The sequence below is a fragment of the Kogia breviceps genome, chromosome 3 (genome assembly GCF_026419965.1).
Source record: "Kogia breviceps isolate mKogBre1 chromosome 3, mKogBre1 haplotype 1, whole genome shotgun sequence".
In the NCBI taxonomy this organism is placed as follows: Eukaryota; Metazoa; Chordata; class Mammalia; order Artiodactyla; family Physeteridae; genus Kogia; species Kogia breviceps.
The window spans coordinates 113,319,293-113,334,385 of NC_081312.1; the positions used below are offsets into that span (position 1 = coordinate 113,319,293).

General features: G+C 41.4%; 1 protein-coding gene across 34 annotated transcripts in view; it reads right to left on the reverse strand.

Annotated features, from left to right (window-relative positions):
• Positions 1-6,805: 6,805 nt before the first annotated feature.
• The window catches only part of MEF2A (myocyte enhancer factor 2A), a 181,831-nt gene continuing 173,543 nt past the window's right edge, over positions 6,806-15,093 (reverse strand). For 33 of the 34 annotated variants that reach the window (XM_067029499.1, XM_059058526.2, XM_067029512.1 and 30 more), the window contains 2 exons: positions 12,178-12,304; positions 6,806-10,899 (listed from right to left, as the gene is read on the reverse strand). In XM_067029499.1, coding sequence (XP_066885600.1) covers positions 10,530-10,899; positions 12,178-12,304 — 497 coding nt within the window. In that variant the 3' untranslated portion in view covers positions 6,806-10,529. The remainder of the gene's footprint in view (positions 10,900-12,177; positions 12,305-15,093) is intronic. The other variant, XM_067029526.1, reaches the window with a different exon arrangement.

Here is a 15,093-nt window from a genome sequence, read left to right on the forward strand (position 1 = left end):
TGATTATGACCCATAACTTCTGTAGGCTTTCTTTGTTCCTCTACATTATTTTTTCTTTTTGCTTTTCTCATTGTACAATTTCAGTTGACTTGTCTTCTTGTCCACTGATTCTCCCCTCTATCGGTTCAAATATGCTGTTGAAGCTCTTTGTTGAAGGCTTCAGTTCAGTCATTGTATTCTTTACCTTCAAAATTTGTTTGGCTTTGTTTTATGTTTTCTGTCTCTTTATTGAGCTTCTCATTTCGTTCTTGTTTTATTTTTCTCATATTATCAAATTGTTTATCTGTGTTCTCTTCTAGCTCTCTGAGCATCTGTAGGCAATTTTCTTTTGCAATTATTTTAAATTATTTGTTGGGCAATTCATGAATCTCCATTTCTTTGGTCTGGATAGTGGAGGTTTACTGTATTGCTTTGGTAGACAAGTTTTCCTGATTCTTTGTGATCCCTGTAGCCTTGTGTAGGTGTCCAAGCATTTGAAGAGGTAGTCACCTCTTCCAGACTTTATGGACTGATTTTGGTAAGAGAAGCCTGTTACCTGTGGATAGGGGAACACCGGATTGTGTGGTGACCCCAGATCTAGTGGTACAGGGCACATGGCAGCACTGGATCCAATGCGGGTGTGATGTCTCTTTGTCTCAAGGCCACTAGGATTCACAGTATTGACAACTATGTATTCCTGGGTGAGCACTGCAGGGAATCTGAAATGGCTGCAAGGGATGTTGGGCTTCTAAGCATGCCTCTTGAATCAATAGCTAGGGACCAGGGCAGGCAGCAGTAGTGGCTGGAGCCAATGGTGTGCACATACTCTGCTTCAGGGGCTGCTGCAGTTGCCTTTGTAGTGGCAGAGGTTATTTGCAGGCACACTTGAAGTGATGGGGGTCAGGGCAGGTAGCAAGGGCCAGGGCCAGCTATGGGCTCACTGTCATCTGTGGAGGACCTGGGTGTCAGCATGTTTTCCTATGGCTTCACACTCTACCCCCGGGTATGTATACTACAGTGGAGGACAGTGACAGCGGTCAGGCTGTGGGGCATGCAGGCCCTCAGCTGGATGAACTAGCTACATGTGGGCATGGTGGTGCTGGCCAGCAACAGAAGACAGGGCCTCATCTGGACTCAGAAACAGCTGCTAGGGGCCCTGGTCCTTGGTGTTCTCTCCTGTGGCTGTATTCTTTCCCCTTGGGCATGCACACTGCAGTGAAGGCCAGGAGTGGGGGTCAGGCTGGGGGCATGCATGTGCACTGCTGGAGGGGCTGGTTACAGGTAGGTGTGGTGGTGCTGGCCAGTGACAGAAGGCAGGGCCTGATCCAGGCCTGCAGGCAGCTGCAGGGTCCTTGGATGTCAGTGTGCTACAGTCTCCCCATGGGTTGTGCACACTGTAGTGAGGGCTGGTGATGGGGGTTGGGCATTGGCATGCTGGAGCAAAGCTGGAGGGGCTGTCTATAGGTGGGCATCTTGTTGCTTCCCTGTGAGGGAAGGCAGGGCCTGATCCTTGCCCAAAAGCAGCATCAGGGGGCCTGGCAGTCAGTGTGTTTACCTGTGTCTGTACCGTTTCCTCTCCCTGCATATGTGCTACAGTGGAGGCTAGTGACCAGCATCAGGCTGGCGGCATACTGGTGGGCAGCTGGAAGGTCTAGTCCCTAGCACGGAGCCAGTGGTGGGGGTCAGCTGATGGCACTGAGGTTTGTGTCTTGCACATGTAGCTGTTGAAGCCAGTTTGCTCTAAATGTAGCTCCCAGGCTCTGGTGGGGGTGGGGAGGGACTCAGGTGTCTGACTTCTTATCCATGTGCAGCCACAGAGACCTTGGATGGCTACTGGTGCAGGTCCAGGCTCTTGCAGGAGGCAGTGGGTTGGGGGGAGGGGGTTAGGAAGCAGGGAGGGACTGGACTGAAGCTCAGCTGGCTGGCATTGGGGAATGTAAATACCTGTGGTGTGGCTGGCAAATCTGAGCAGCTGGCTGGTGACTTCATCAGTGGTGGAAGCTGCTGAGCTTGTCTGCAGGGCAGGTCTCCCACTCAGAGGCACTCTTAGAAGCTGGCCTTCTTGGTGCTGAATACTGTCTTGGAGGATGGGATGATACAGGCAAAATGTAGTTGTCTTCCTTCTCTTCTTGTGTCGTCATTATTCTCAGGTTTGTTGGGTTTTATTGGTTTTGTTTTTTTTCCCCACCATGTTGCTAAAATTTCATAAGTGGATTCTAGAGATTTCCTGGAGCTGTTTTTATTTGTGGATAGCTGCCTAATCATTGATCTCTGCTCAGGGACAGGGAAGCCGGGATCTTTTACATAGCCATTTTTTCCAGAATCTTCTTATATTTTATTATCTTGCTTGATTGCTCTGACTAGGATTGCCAGTATGTTGACCGGGAATGGTGAGAGTGGCACCCTTGTCTTGTTCCTAATCTTAGAGGAAGAGCTTTCAACCTTTCACTGTTGCATATGATTGTGGGTTGGTTGGGTGTGGGTTTGTCATATAAAGCCTTAATTGTATTGAGGTTTGCTCCTTCTATACCCACTTTACTGAGCATTTTATCATGAAAGGATGTTTTATTTTGTCAAATGCTTTTTCTGCATCTATTGAAATGATATGAATTTTACCTTTCATTCGATTAATGTGATACATCACATTGATTGATTTGCATATGTTGAACCACCCTTGTATCCCACGGATAAATCTAACTTGATCATGGTGTATTACCCTTTTAATGTGCCATTGAATTTGTTCTGCTAATATTTTGTTGAGAATTTTTGCATCTCTGTTCATTGGGGATACTGGTCTGTAATTTTTCTTGTATTGTCCTTATCTGGCTTTGGTTATCAGGGTAGTCCTGTCCTCATAAAAAGAGTTTTGGAGTGTTCCCTCCAATTCAATTTTTTGGAATAGTTTGAGGATTGGTATTAAATTTTTAACTGATTTAGAATTCACCAGCAAAACCATCTGGTCCTGGGCTTTTTTGTGTTGGGAGGTTTTTGATTACTGATTGAATCTTCTTGTTATTGGTCTAGTCAGATTTTGTTTCTTCCTGATTCAGTCTTGGTTGGTTGTATGTTACTAGGAATTTATCCCTTTCTTCTCTGTTGTTCAATTTGTTGGTATACGAGTGTTCCCTGTAATGTCTTATGATGCTATGTATTTCTGTTATCAGTTGTGATATTGCCTCTTTCATTTCTGATTGTATTCTCTTATTCTTAATTAGTCTAGCTAAAGTTTTGTCAATTTTGTTTTTAAAGAAAACAGCTCTTGGTTTTGAATCTTTTATATTTTTGCTCTGATCTCTATTTCCTTTATTTCCTGTTATCTGATCTGTTATTTCCTTCTGCTTACCTTGGCTTAGTTTGTTCTACTTTTTCTAGTGCCTTGAGGTGTAAAGTTAGGTTATTTTGGATCTTTGTTTATAAATGTATTTATCACTATAAACTTCCCTTTATGAACTGCTTTTGCAACATCCCATTGGTTTTGGTATGTTTTGTTTCCACTTGCATTTGTTTCAAGATATGTCTTGATTTCCCTTTTGATTGATTTCTTTTTTGACCCATTAGTTGTTTAGGAGTGTGTAGTTTATATCTTGTTTATACCAGACATATGGTTAAGTGAAGAAAGCAAAAGAAACAAACAAAAAACCCCCACCAAAATGCTAATTTATGCAAAAGAAATAATATAGGAAGGATTAAACCAGAAGCTAGAGACTGGTTATCTATAGAGGGCTGGTGGGGAAAGTCAGGGAGGGGGATGGGGTAGCAGGGGTGAGAAGAGAGTGACATTACTGTATCTTTTGTATAGCTCTCTTAGAACATAATGTTTCAGATACCATTCACTTATCTCCCCCCAAATAAATTAAAACCAACTAGTAGGAGGGGGAGTACCTGAAATGAAAGAAAAGCCAACAAGAGATCCTTACTATATTATATTGAATAACGTTAACACTGAAGGTGGTTGGGAACGTAAAGTAACCATGGAAAACACTGTCCTCACTGGATAATATAAGGCCAGAGGGAAAAAGAACTACACAAATGCTCTAATCTGGTCAATAAATGTGTTTCTCACACAGATGTGGACTGGCTATTTTTTTTTTAATTTCCATGCCATACATCATGAAGAATCCTAGTTCCCCGACCACGGATCAAACCCGTGTCCCCTGCAGTGGAAGCACAGAGTTTTAACCACTGGACCACCAGGGAAGTCCCTGGACTAGCAATTCTGAAACTACCTTATGTGTACGCTAGAACTAAACAAGTAAGTAAAAAGATTGCAGATAATGAGAGCCAGATTCTTACCTTAGGAGAAAGAATTTACAAATAAGGAAAGGTTAAAATGAACCCTGTGATGTTGAATTGAAATGGGAAGTGTTACTGTAAGCTCATGTTTTTTCACATACATATGTTTTGATAACTAGCTGCAGAATATGGATGTGTGTCTGTGAGTGAGCATACCTACATTTATTTCCTAGCTTTGGTGGCAGAGAGGGCCAAAAAGCAGTGACTCTAGTAGCAGTGAGCACATGTAGTGCCAAAATCTTGGATTCTCAATGCCATTCTCCAATAAATGGAACTAGGAATCCTTGGAGAGGTGGTTGTTCCAGTACCTGGACAGGGAATGAATATGAGTGTTTAACATCTTGCCAGAAAGTAAGGAAATGCTTAAAAAATGGGGAGGAGCTTTTCCAAGGAACACAGGAGTCTACCTAAAGGAGCTCTTAATGGCCAAAACTGGAATAATTTAAGGAATAAAATAATGATAGTACTAGATTATAACCCATAGAATAAAATAAATATCCATGATTCCATAATTAATATGATTAAATAAATTAGTGGGGAGAAGAGACAGCTCTTCCTTCAGAAGTCCAATTAATAAACAGAAAAAACAGGCAAATACTACAGAACTAGTTGTTCTAAACAAGATGCTAAAATTAGCAGGTGAAAGTTTGAAAAACCTATGTATAGTTTCAAAGTATCTCCCCAAGATACTTATCAACTACAAAGGGAAAGATAGTAAATTTACAGTGGAGAAACCCAATAGAAACCACTTAACCAAGTAATCAAGGTCAACATCACCTGTACATATGACATGAACTGCATGATGCATTAAGGATACATCATTTCTGTGGAATTCTTGCCAAAATGCACACATTCCAATCATGAGAAAACATCAGACAAATCCACCCATCAAGGAATACTATTCAGAGTAACTGATCAGTATTCTTCAAAAGTGTCTTGTCTTTTTGAAGACAAGACTGAGGAACTATTACAGAGACATAACTAAATGCAATGTGGGATCCTGGATTGGATCCTAGAACAGAGATAGTGGATAAAGTGGTGAAATTCAAATAAAGTATTTAGTTAACAGCACTGTATCAATGTTAATTTCTTGGTTCTGATAACTATGGTTATGTAAGTTAACATTAGGGAAAGCTAAGTGAGGGACATATGGAACCTACTATTTTTCCAACTTTTCTGTAAGTTAAAAATTAGTTCAAAATAAAGTTTTAAAAGGGTGGTGGAGAATATGGTGAAACCAGTTAGTATAACTGATTTTTTTCTTCCGCAGCTGCGTTCAGCCGCTTTGGTATATACAGAGCAGGCAGACTGTGTGTAAGACAGTGACTGGAGTCTAGGGCATGTTCTCAAAGTGGGGTAAGCTGCCCTGTTAGTTTGGGTCCTCTAGGAAGCAGACACTGCGGTGGAGGTGGGAATTTACCCCAGCTACGTGCAGTCATGGGCTGGGGCCCACCTCTCACTCGCTGGGCTAAGCACACTCTGCCTGGCGGCATGTGTCCACTCAGCCCCCACGAGCCCCTTCCTGTAGTGTTCCAGGTGCCTATTTGGAACCTCCCAACTCTTGTGTCAGCTGGAAGGAAGACCGCTGCCTCCTCAGTTCTACAACCAAGTGGTACTTTGACCCCTTGTGAGAGACTTGACAGGCAGATGGGAGCAGGCAGGAGAAGCCATCCCACTGGCAGAAGACATCACTGAAAAGTCATTTTCTTGGCTGGTGTCAGTCACAGAATCAACTGAAAAACAAGACGAAGCCTAGAGAGAGGCAGCACCCATGGGAGCCAACTAGGAAATCGCAATGAATTGATTTTAAGCAGCTGCCGGTGGGATTATTTTTAGCCACAGGCCTCAACCAGCTTTTCAAAACTTGCTAGTAAGTGTCTCACAGTAGCCAACAAGTAAAGCCAGCACAGAAATTTAGCTTTTAATTTGATAGCAAGAATCTGCTTAGCTGGGAGATGGCTTAGAAAGAGAATCAGAGGAACTCTTTCTGCTGCAAGTTTAAGATAATTTTTCACATCTATCACTTTTGAAAATAAATTTTTTTTTAGTAAATCTGTCTTCTGCCACCCCAGCTCAGTATTATGTATGCATGTGGAGTAAAACAAATTATTTCACCACCTAAACTTGAGGGAGAAATAGACTCGGATGATAGTAAGTGCCGGCAATGCCCCACTCCCACACTTTGGTAGCATATTCTGCAGGAAGCCTCGATCAGAGACTGAATGGGTTGAATGTATCCACACCAGCATGCACAGAACGGCCAGGCTGGCTGATGCTGGGACTGGATCCCTGGCTGCTTCCTAAAGCGTCCAGGGCTGCCCCAGGAGGAGAGGCCTCGGGAGCCAATACAGGGGAGGCTGGTGGGGTGCCGCCAACAGTTTCCCTGACCACATCTTAAAGCAAGTGAAAGGGACCTGCAGGCGGAAAAAGGGAGGGGAGGGGAGGGGAGGAGGAGGGAAAGGGAAAGGAAGGGGAGGGAGAGAAGGGGAAGGGAAAAGAGGACGACTGGTGGCAAACATGACAGAGTCTGGAGTACACAGGAAAAGCCAGTCCATCTTTACTGTAGTGAGTGCAGGATACAAAGAGTTTACAACAACCTCTAACATTTTCTTAACCATTTGATAAAAAGTTCACTATAATATTTATTGTATAATGAAGAAAAAAAACACATTCAGGGAAAAATTGAGATTAACTTATTTTTCTTAAAAGGTTCATCTCAAGGATGGCAACAAAGTCCAGCTTGTGCCGCCAAACGGTTTTACATGATCAAACCGTGTACAGCTTCTTGTGTGAACTGTTGACTACAAACATTTACCAAATACATAAATCTCTTTTAAAAAAGCCATTTTAAATATAGCAAAGCAGTGTCTTCTTGCACAGCAAAGTGAAGAAAGTTTCTACAGAGAAATAAAAGTTTTACATTTGTAAAATCTTTTTCACATTCTAATCATCTAGCTTCTTATGATCCAATGCCAGGAGTTTTCTGGTTCCTTATTTACTATGTATTTCTTGTGCGCATGATGGTTAATACAGAAAATATGTTAATGCTTTATTAGTTGTCCTTACAGTAAAAGGAAATGGTAAAACATATATTGTTCTTTTAGAACAAACCCCTGATTTAGTTTCTAACACAATGGACATAATTAGGGCTCAAAAGATTGATTTTTGATTGGGACCATCTGTAGATGTAAAATGGTGACTTTCACTCTCAATGTAGTACCAGGTAGACTGCTGAAGGAAGTACAGCTGCTGGAAACTGTACTTTAACCAGTGCAATTTAAGCTTTTTTTGTTTTTGTCTTTTAGTAATAAAATAATTCATCTGCAGGGATAAAATTTCTTATGATGGTGTCATACAAAACACATGAGTCTAAAAGGGTTAGAAAAGTAGGTTCTAAAGTAACACGGTTAGTGTCTTCCCCACTCTGAGCTGGTTTCCACCAGGAGACATGTATGTTTATGTGTTCGTACATGGGGTCTGGGTGAGGGCGTCTCTGTCAAGTCCATATGCTCTAAGTCACACTGGGTGTATGGGAAAAGGGTTAACAGTCAAATACTCAGTTCCTGAAAACGGAATACATTGTTACTTGGTCAGTGTAATTGAAATACAAACTCCGAGCCTTGTGTGATATTATTTTAGAAAACAGTAGTTGTACTGATTATAAACCTGCATAGAAAGAAAGACTATTGAGATACAGTCAGAAAAGCCATCTCATAAGGCACACAAGAAAATAGACAGTAAATGTGAATGTGTTAACTCCTATCCCATGTACAGCAGAAGTTCATGAACATGCATAAATAACAACCAAAGAAGCACTGAACACTTCCAAAGCTATAAATGGTTTACAAAGTGGTAAGGATTATCCTGGAAATTCAGTGCTGGGAAACTGTCTTCTTTCAATTAGGTGTGACCTCATGAAGAAATGTGCCTGTAAGCAGTTCAGTAAAATAAGTATATTTTAAAGAAAAAACAATCCTTTCTGAATAAGAGCCAAATGTCTAAACTGATGAGAGGAGAAAGCATATTGCCCTCCCTTTTTTGGCCTCTATCAAAATTTACTACCAAAAATGTCATTAAAAACAGAATTCCATTTTGCAGCTGGGAACGCCACAAGTTTATCCTGTACCTACTACCTGTGTGTCAGCCAGGAAGTCTGGCTGATGATTTGTCACAAAGAGCATAGGAGGAAAACGTCACAAGGAACGCAATTTAGGGGGAAAAACCAAAACATAAGTAAAAATTATAGGTAACTGCTTAATATTAAGTTTAAAATAGAAAATAGCAGTAATTTTAACCCCTTGAGTTTCTCAGGAAAGGGAATATTTAAAAATTGATGATGAAAGACATACAGGACTTTGAATTTTGTTCATGGCACAAGCCCAGGGACCTGCCGAACTTGCTGTTACCACTTAAGCTGTCTTCCTGTGAGAGTAAGGCCTTGGTCAGCATCTCAGTTGAGGGCATTAGGATGGCAAGAGTTGTGCCAAGAATCGGCACCATGAGAGGACTGCTCCCCACACTGCAGTGTCATTCGATGCACAGAGTGCCCGGCGTGGTAGTATTCTGTAACCAGCTTCATCACGCTATTTTAGAGGGTCAAGGAAAAAAGACCCCTTTCCCCACGAATATTTTTCCCTAATCATTTACCACTTATAAAACCTTTGTGCTCATCAACTATTTTGCCATTTTCTCTAATATTAATTAAATTAGGTCAACTTTTCTACTATATTTTTTTCCTCACAAAAGGCAAGTTTTAAATAATGCCTTATAAAATCTCACAACACATTTTACATTTATGCAGGATGAACTTAACACCAATTTTTTTGCCACTTTGCTATTTATATACACATATAAAATATATAATGATGCTCAACCCATACAGCACAAAGATTACAATGTAACATCACACATTCACCACCAGTGAGGGGAGAAACCCCTTTATACAATCCTCTGAAAAGACTGGGCCAATAATTAAAATCCAAAGTACAGTATATTTAACAAAATAGTAAATATTAAACAGTGAATACTCTACTTAATAAGGATCTCGCCTTTTCCCCCTAAATTGGCGGCAATCCACAAAAATATACTTTTTAATCTGGTGACCATACAATACATAGGTACTTACATCAAAGGTGATAATATATTTAAGATTCTATATACACAAAGAGTTTGGCTCAACTTTTAATTTACATATAGAGTAATAAGTGTTCATGGCTTTTTTTTTCCAAGGTTCTGCTTGCAAGATATTTTTGTTTGTTTTTTTTCCCCCTCTTAAAATAAAACTAGAAAGTTAAAACAAGATAAAGCTATTCTCTAAAAAAAAAGTTACAACATACAGCTTTGGCTTATATAAATAATTCATAGCAGAATGTGTTCAAAAGTAGTGAATATAATTTTATATATAGTCATCAATTCATAAGGGTGTTTTCTTTCATATAAAATATACATGAGCTAAAATCAGTTTCTTTAATTTTTATGATATGAATGTAAAAAGAAACTTCTGACATATTCCAATTATAACTTAATATATTAATTTACTGTTAATGCTCTATATTTCTAGGCTAATATTTTCTGAATATTTCATGCGTGTTTTCTATTCTCTCTCTTTTTTATTAGCTAAAGATCACTTCTTTGACCCAATACATTTTTGCACGTGCAAAACAGTTATGTGTGGGGCTTTTTTGTTTTGTTTTTTGTTTTTAATATCAACAGCCCTTTCCCATGCACCTCTTTGCAACAGAGACCCATGCCAGGTGGGTAATTAATATAAATGTCATTTTATATACAGTATTGCTTTCTTGGTTCCTGCTTTTCTACTGCTCTGTTCTACAAAGCATTTTTCTTAAGTAACTACAGTCACCGCACAGTTAAATAAAACAAGTAGGGGCCCTCTAGGTTTCTGCAAGCTAGTGTGGGAGAATTATATATATGGGTACACGTTTCTCTGCAAAAACTGGTTATCTTATGAAACAAGTAGTCCAAGAAGTGCCAGACTAGACTCTGCCTACAGGGTGCTCTGTTTGCCATGGGATGCACACCTGCAGATCTACAAGAGTTTGCAGGTAAGTGCCTGATTCCGTGTATGCAACACACACCCACACATACACACACTCACACCCACATACATATATATGTAAAGGGATATATATGTATGTATGTACATATAAATATATTTAACTCATGTCCTTATTTACCAACTTAGATATGTAGAGCAGTTCACTGCAGTAACAGAAAGTACAAACACCAGCCTGGAAGCCTTAGGTCACCCACGCGTCCATCCTCATTCGCTTTACGGAAGGGCTCTCTCTGTCCTCAGTGTTTGGGGGTCGGCCAAGCACAATCGGAGAATGGAAGTCGCTCCGCGGGTCCTCCCGGTCACTGCCATCATAGGAGCTGCTCGAGCTGCTCAGACTGTCTACAGGGGAGCGGCCCATTTCCTGCCGCGGCTGCGGTTGTGGCTGCGGCTGCGGCTGGGGGGGTTGTGACTGCGGCGGCGGCTGCGGCTGCTGCTGGAAGCCTGATGGGGTCATTCGATCCCGGGGAGGTGAAATTGGTTCTGACTTAATGTTGATGTTTTGGTTGGTATTAATGGATAAATTCGAACCCTGAGATAACTGTCCTCCAGCACTGAAGAAAAAAAAAAAAAAAGATATGGTAGATGAGTGAGTTCATCTGCATAAATGGAATATTACAGACACCACCTGACTAAAAAAAGTCCAGGGTCTGAAATACTGTCAGAACTCCCCAAGACCAGTTTTGGTGTTTCCTGCACAGAAGAAAAATATATATCTCTGGTAGAAAAAAACAAGTACAGTTGAGATTTTTAGTGACTGGTCCTGTTACCCATAGTCTTGGTACTTCTGTAGATGAAGTATCCAAAACAGTGTCAGTGACTAATGCTGTACGTGGACCAAAATGGCAGAGGAACAAAATGGCAACTTGAATTCTGCTCCCTCTCTTCCTTTCTGCTGCTTCTGTGACAGGCACAACATGTCACCTATTCTCACAGCAGCTCTCAGAACTCAGTCATGTCACCCTATTTCCAGATGATGAAAGAGTCTCAGAAAAGCTAAGTGACTTGCTCAGAGTAGGACACAGTAGAGTGTATACAGGCTATTCCCCCAGTCTGAGCACCAAGCCTTTTCCACTTGCCTTTGCATGCCTGTTTTTAGTGTGCTCATTTACGATGCTCTGCAAAGGCCCAAGGGCCAAACACCTGTGTAGGCAAAGAAATTTCCCTCAGATACTCTGCGCCTTTCTCCATGACATAATTCCCAAGACGACTGATAACAGTATGCATTGTGGAGCTATTTCAGGATGCAGGGAAGCTCTCTGGGGATTTTCAGGGCAGGAGGCTAGGAGGCTGGGTGTCCCGAGTGTCCTGAGCAGGGGCGAGGCAGCCAACCCTCGTGGAGGCCACGTGGGCCTGCTATACTGTCCCCTCTTCTAGGATGTTCTCCTCTAGCTGCTCTGTGGGCTGACTATTCTGGTTCTACTGAAGCACCATTCCTTCTGCTGGTGATGCCTGGTCCTACCTGGGCACCACTGTAAACCCTTTTCAGTTATACCCCCACACGCTGTCCATAAGGAACATTCTCTTTTGTGAACCCTTCTTGGTGAGGTATACAGTGTATGCAGTGGGCTGGGATCAACCACATGAATCCCATGTAGCTTGATTCATACATAAGATACCCAAGCCCTACCACTCCTCCCCTACGATCCAGGGAGAAAGCAAAGGGCACAGCTCATTTTCTTATTCTCTTTGTTGATGTTAACCAAGGCAAAAAAAAGAGAAGGGTGGTAGGTAGGCTGGAATACCTTCAGGCTGCCTTTCTTCAAACAGTGGAATGAGACAGAGGTTGGGAAATAGGGGTACAGATTTGGGGAAAATTTCTAGTTACTCACACGAGAGAGCTGAGGGCTGCTTGTCCTAAATGGTGCTGCTGCCAGGCTGACACCTGTCCCAGAGACAGCATTCCTGGGGAGTTGAAGCCCTGCAGGGCCGACAGGTCTGCACTAGTCAGTGAGTAATCTAAAAAAGAAGGAAATGTTGCTTGTGTGTGTAATAAAAGGACCATGCAAAATCTGTTTTTCAAATAGTTGCTTCAAAAGTTTTCTTACGTTGAGAGAAGCCAAGTACTTCATAACATCAAACAACGCACTTATGGGTCTAAAACCCACAAAAAGTTTTCTTTGGGGAGGTTAATAGGACCTAGCTGTATTCAGTTGTCTGGGATTATTTCAATAAAAAAGGTTTCAATTTTGTACTGAATATTTATAGTTTCTTATTTTACAAGAAGTTGAGATACTTCTTCCGGACTTGTAAATAGAAATAATAAAAATGCCACCACTAAAGGATGTTCCTACACAATTGTTATTTTAAATAAATATGCCCACTGCTACCCTCCTGAACAAAGAGAAACACTCCAGCTCACCCTGACTCCATCTAAATCAGCACGTCTCATATTCTTGAAGTACAGGGGGGAGCAGGAAAGACTCAGGACCCCTTCTCATGGGGTGCCAAGCTTAGTGACATAGACAGTATTTACATTATCACACAATTAAATAACTGCATTTGTTCGAAGTACAGGAACTGTCAAAGATCCCTGATTGCATGCAAAATGAAAGTTCATCAAAAAACTGTTACAAGACAGAATATACATGAATGCTTCAGTCATAATCATTGTGACCAAGACTTAGGATGTTAGTCATCATTCACACGTAGAGTTATTTCAGTTCATCATTAACACTTGTCTTTTCCAGTTAGTTCTAAAGAGAGGAGGCAAAAACTCTTTTTCATGTCTCAAGAGAGGTGTTTAAAGAAATTGGTCTTCCTAGTGAATTAGCATTTTTAAAAAAGAAACTGAGTTGAAACAGCATAGCTCTGCTTAGGACATTTTCTCATTCAGTGTTCTCTAAGATTGCCTCGTTCCCTCCCCATAGAAGCTGGGGTGGGGGTCCATCACACTGTGCCTCCAAGTCCTTCCAACTACTTACTTGACATGTCTACTTGGATGTCTCTCCAGACACCTCAAATCTCACATGACCCCAACTGGACTCATCATTTCCTCCAAACCTGCTTCTCTTTAGTAAATGGAACCAACTTTCACATGACTGTTCGTGCCAGAAACCTGTGGGTGTTATCCTTGGTACTTACTTCCACCACCAACCATCATGTCTGGTTGACTCTAGCTACTGTCTCAAGCCTGCCCAAGTTTCACCATCTCTACTGCCACCACCCTAGTTCACGCCATCAGTATCCATTACTTGGACCATGATAGTAGCCTCTTGTGTGGTGTCCTTGAATTCACTTTTGCCCCATGCACACTGTAGCCAGGTGATCTCAAAAAACAAATATGGTCATGATACCTCTTTGCTTAAAACCTTTCTATGGCTTCCCAATGCTCTCAATGCTCCTCATGTCCAAAGTCCTCAACAAGGCCTATGCATCCCTACTTACCTCTGTAGTTTCAACTCTACAGCCGTCCCATCCCTCCAGCCCGCTCCTGCTGCCTCCCAGCCTTTGTACACAGTACTCCCTCTTCCCGGAACACTCTCCCTACTCTGCCTGGCTGAGTCACGCATGTTCCTTCAGGTTGAAGCTTCAGTGCAGCCCTTAACACGACAGTAATAAATTATTCCTAGAGCTGTCTGTCCTGTGTCTTTTCCTCTGATAGACCCTACATTCCACTGTTAACCATGCACTCTTGTATTTCCAGTGCCTGGCACGGTGCTTGTCCCACAGTACGTGTTCAATAAATATGTGCTGAATGGATCCATGAATAAGTGGAGAAGCTGGGAGTGATCTTATGGATGGGCATGAGGAAGCATCTATATGCTTCCTCCACACAGAACTACTGTACTCTTTGAAATGTTGCTCATTTATTCATCCCTGTACTGACCGACTGGCATGTGTTTGACACATGCCACACACACAACGTAGCTGATATACTAACGAAAGACAAAACATGGACGCATGTTTTAAAAAGGCAAATAGATAAATACATTAAAGATAACGTGGTAACATTAAACAGAATAGGTGCTCTGAGAGAGAGCAAAGACTATGTAGTTAAAGAAGGAGTGAGACTAATCCTAAGTGATGGACAGTTTTGACAGAACCTGACTCCATTTTTATGTTTTGGTAATTCCTTCTGGACTAAAAAAAGATTCTTTAAATCCAATGGCATTTCTAAAAACAAATACAGGGGGATATCTAAGTTGAATACTGGAAATACCTGTCATGAAATGCTCAGTAAACTGTAATCTAATGTTGACACCCAGCGCAAGCCCCATCTCCTCAGCCAACACTCCTCTGAACATTGTAGCTCACAGATTTCCTTCTTTCCTCACCTTCTCGAGATTAGAGTATCAACTGGTAACCTCAACAGCTCAGGACTTCCCCGCCATAGTTACCAACTTAGGTATGTCCTGTCTCCTTTTCCAGAATAAACTTGGGAGAAAATGTTACATCCCTAGAATATAGTGTTGCTCATATAGCTGGTGATCAGGACAATGAAACAGAATTTCTATGAATGCATAATCCCTGGCTTTACTCTAGATTTAGCTGATGGATTTGGACATTTTTTTTCATATTGAGTGTTGGAAAAGGTAGTAGACATTTTCTAAGAGGCTTTCTTTTTCAACAAAACCTTTTAAAGTTATTTCTGTTTTAAAAGAACTACTTGGAATTAAAGCAGCAATCAAATGTATTGATGGCTCTGCACCCCTCTGGGAGCTCCAGAGAGCAGGGTGAAAGCACCGTGCTACAGCATTTACCCTGAAGTCTAAAATTAGATGATTTTTATTAGTCTCCTTATTAGA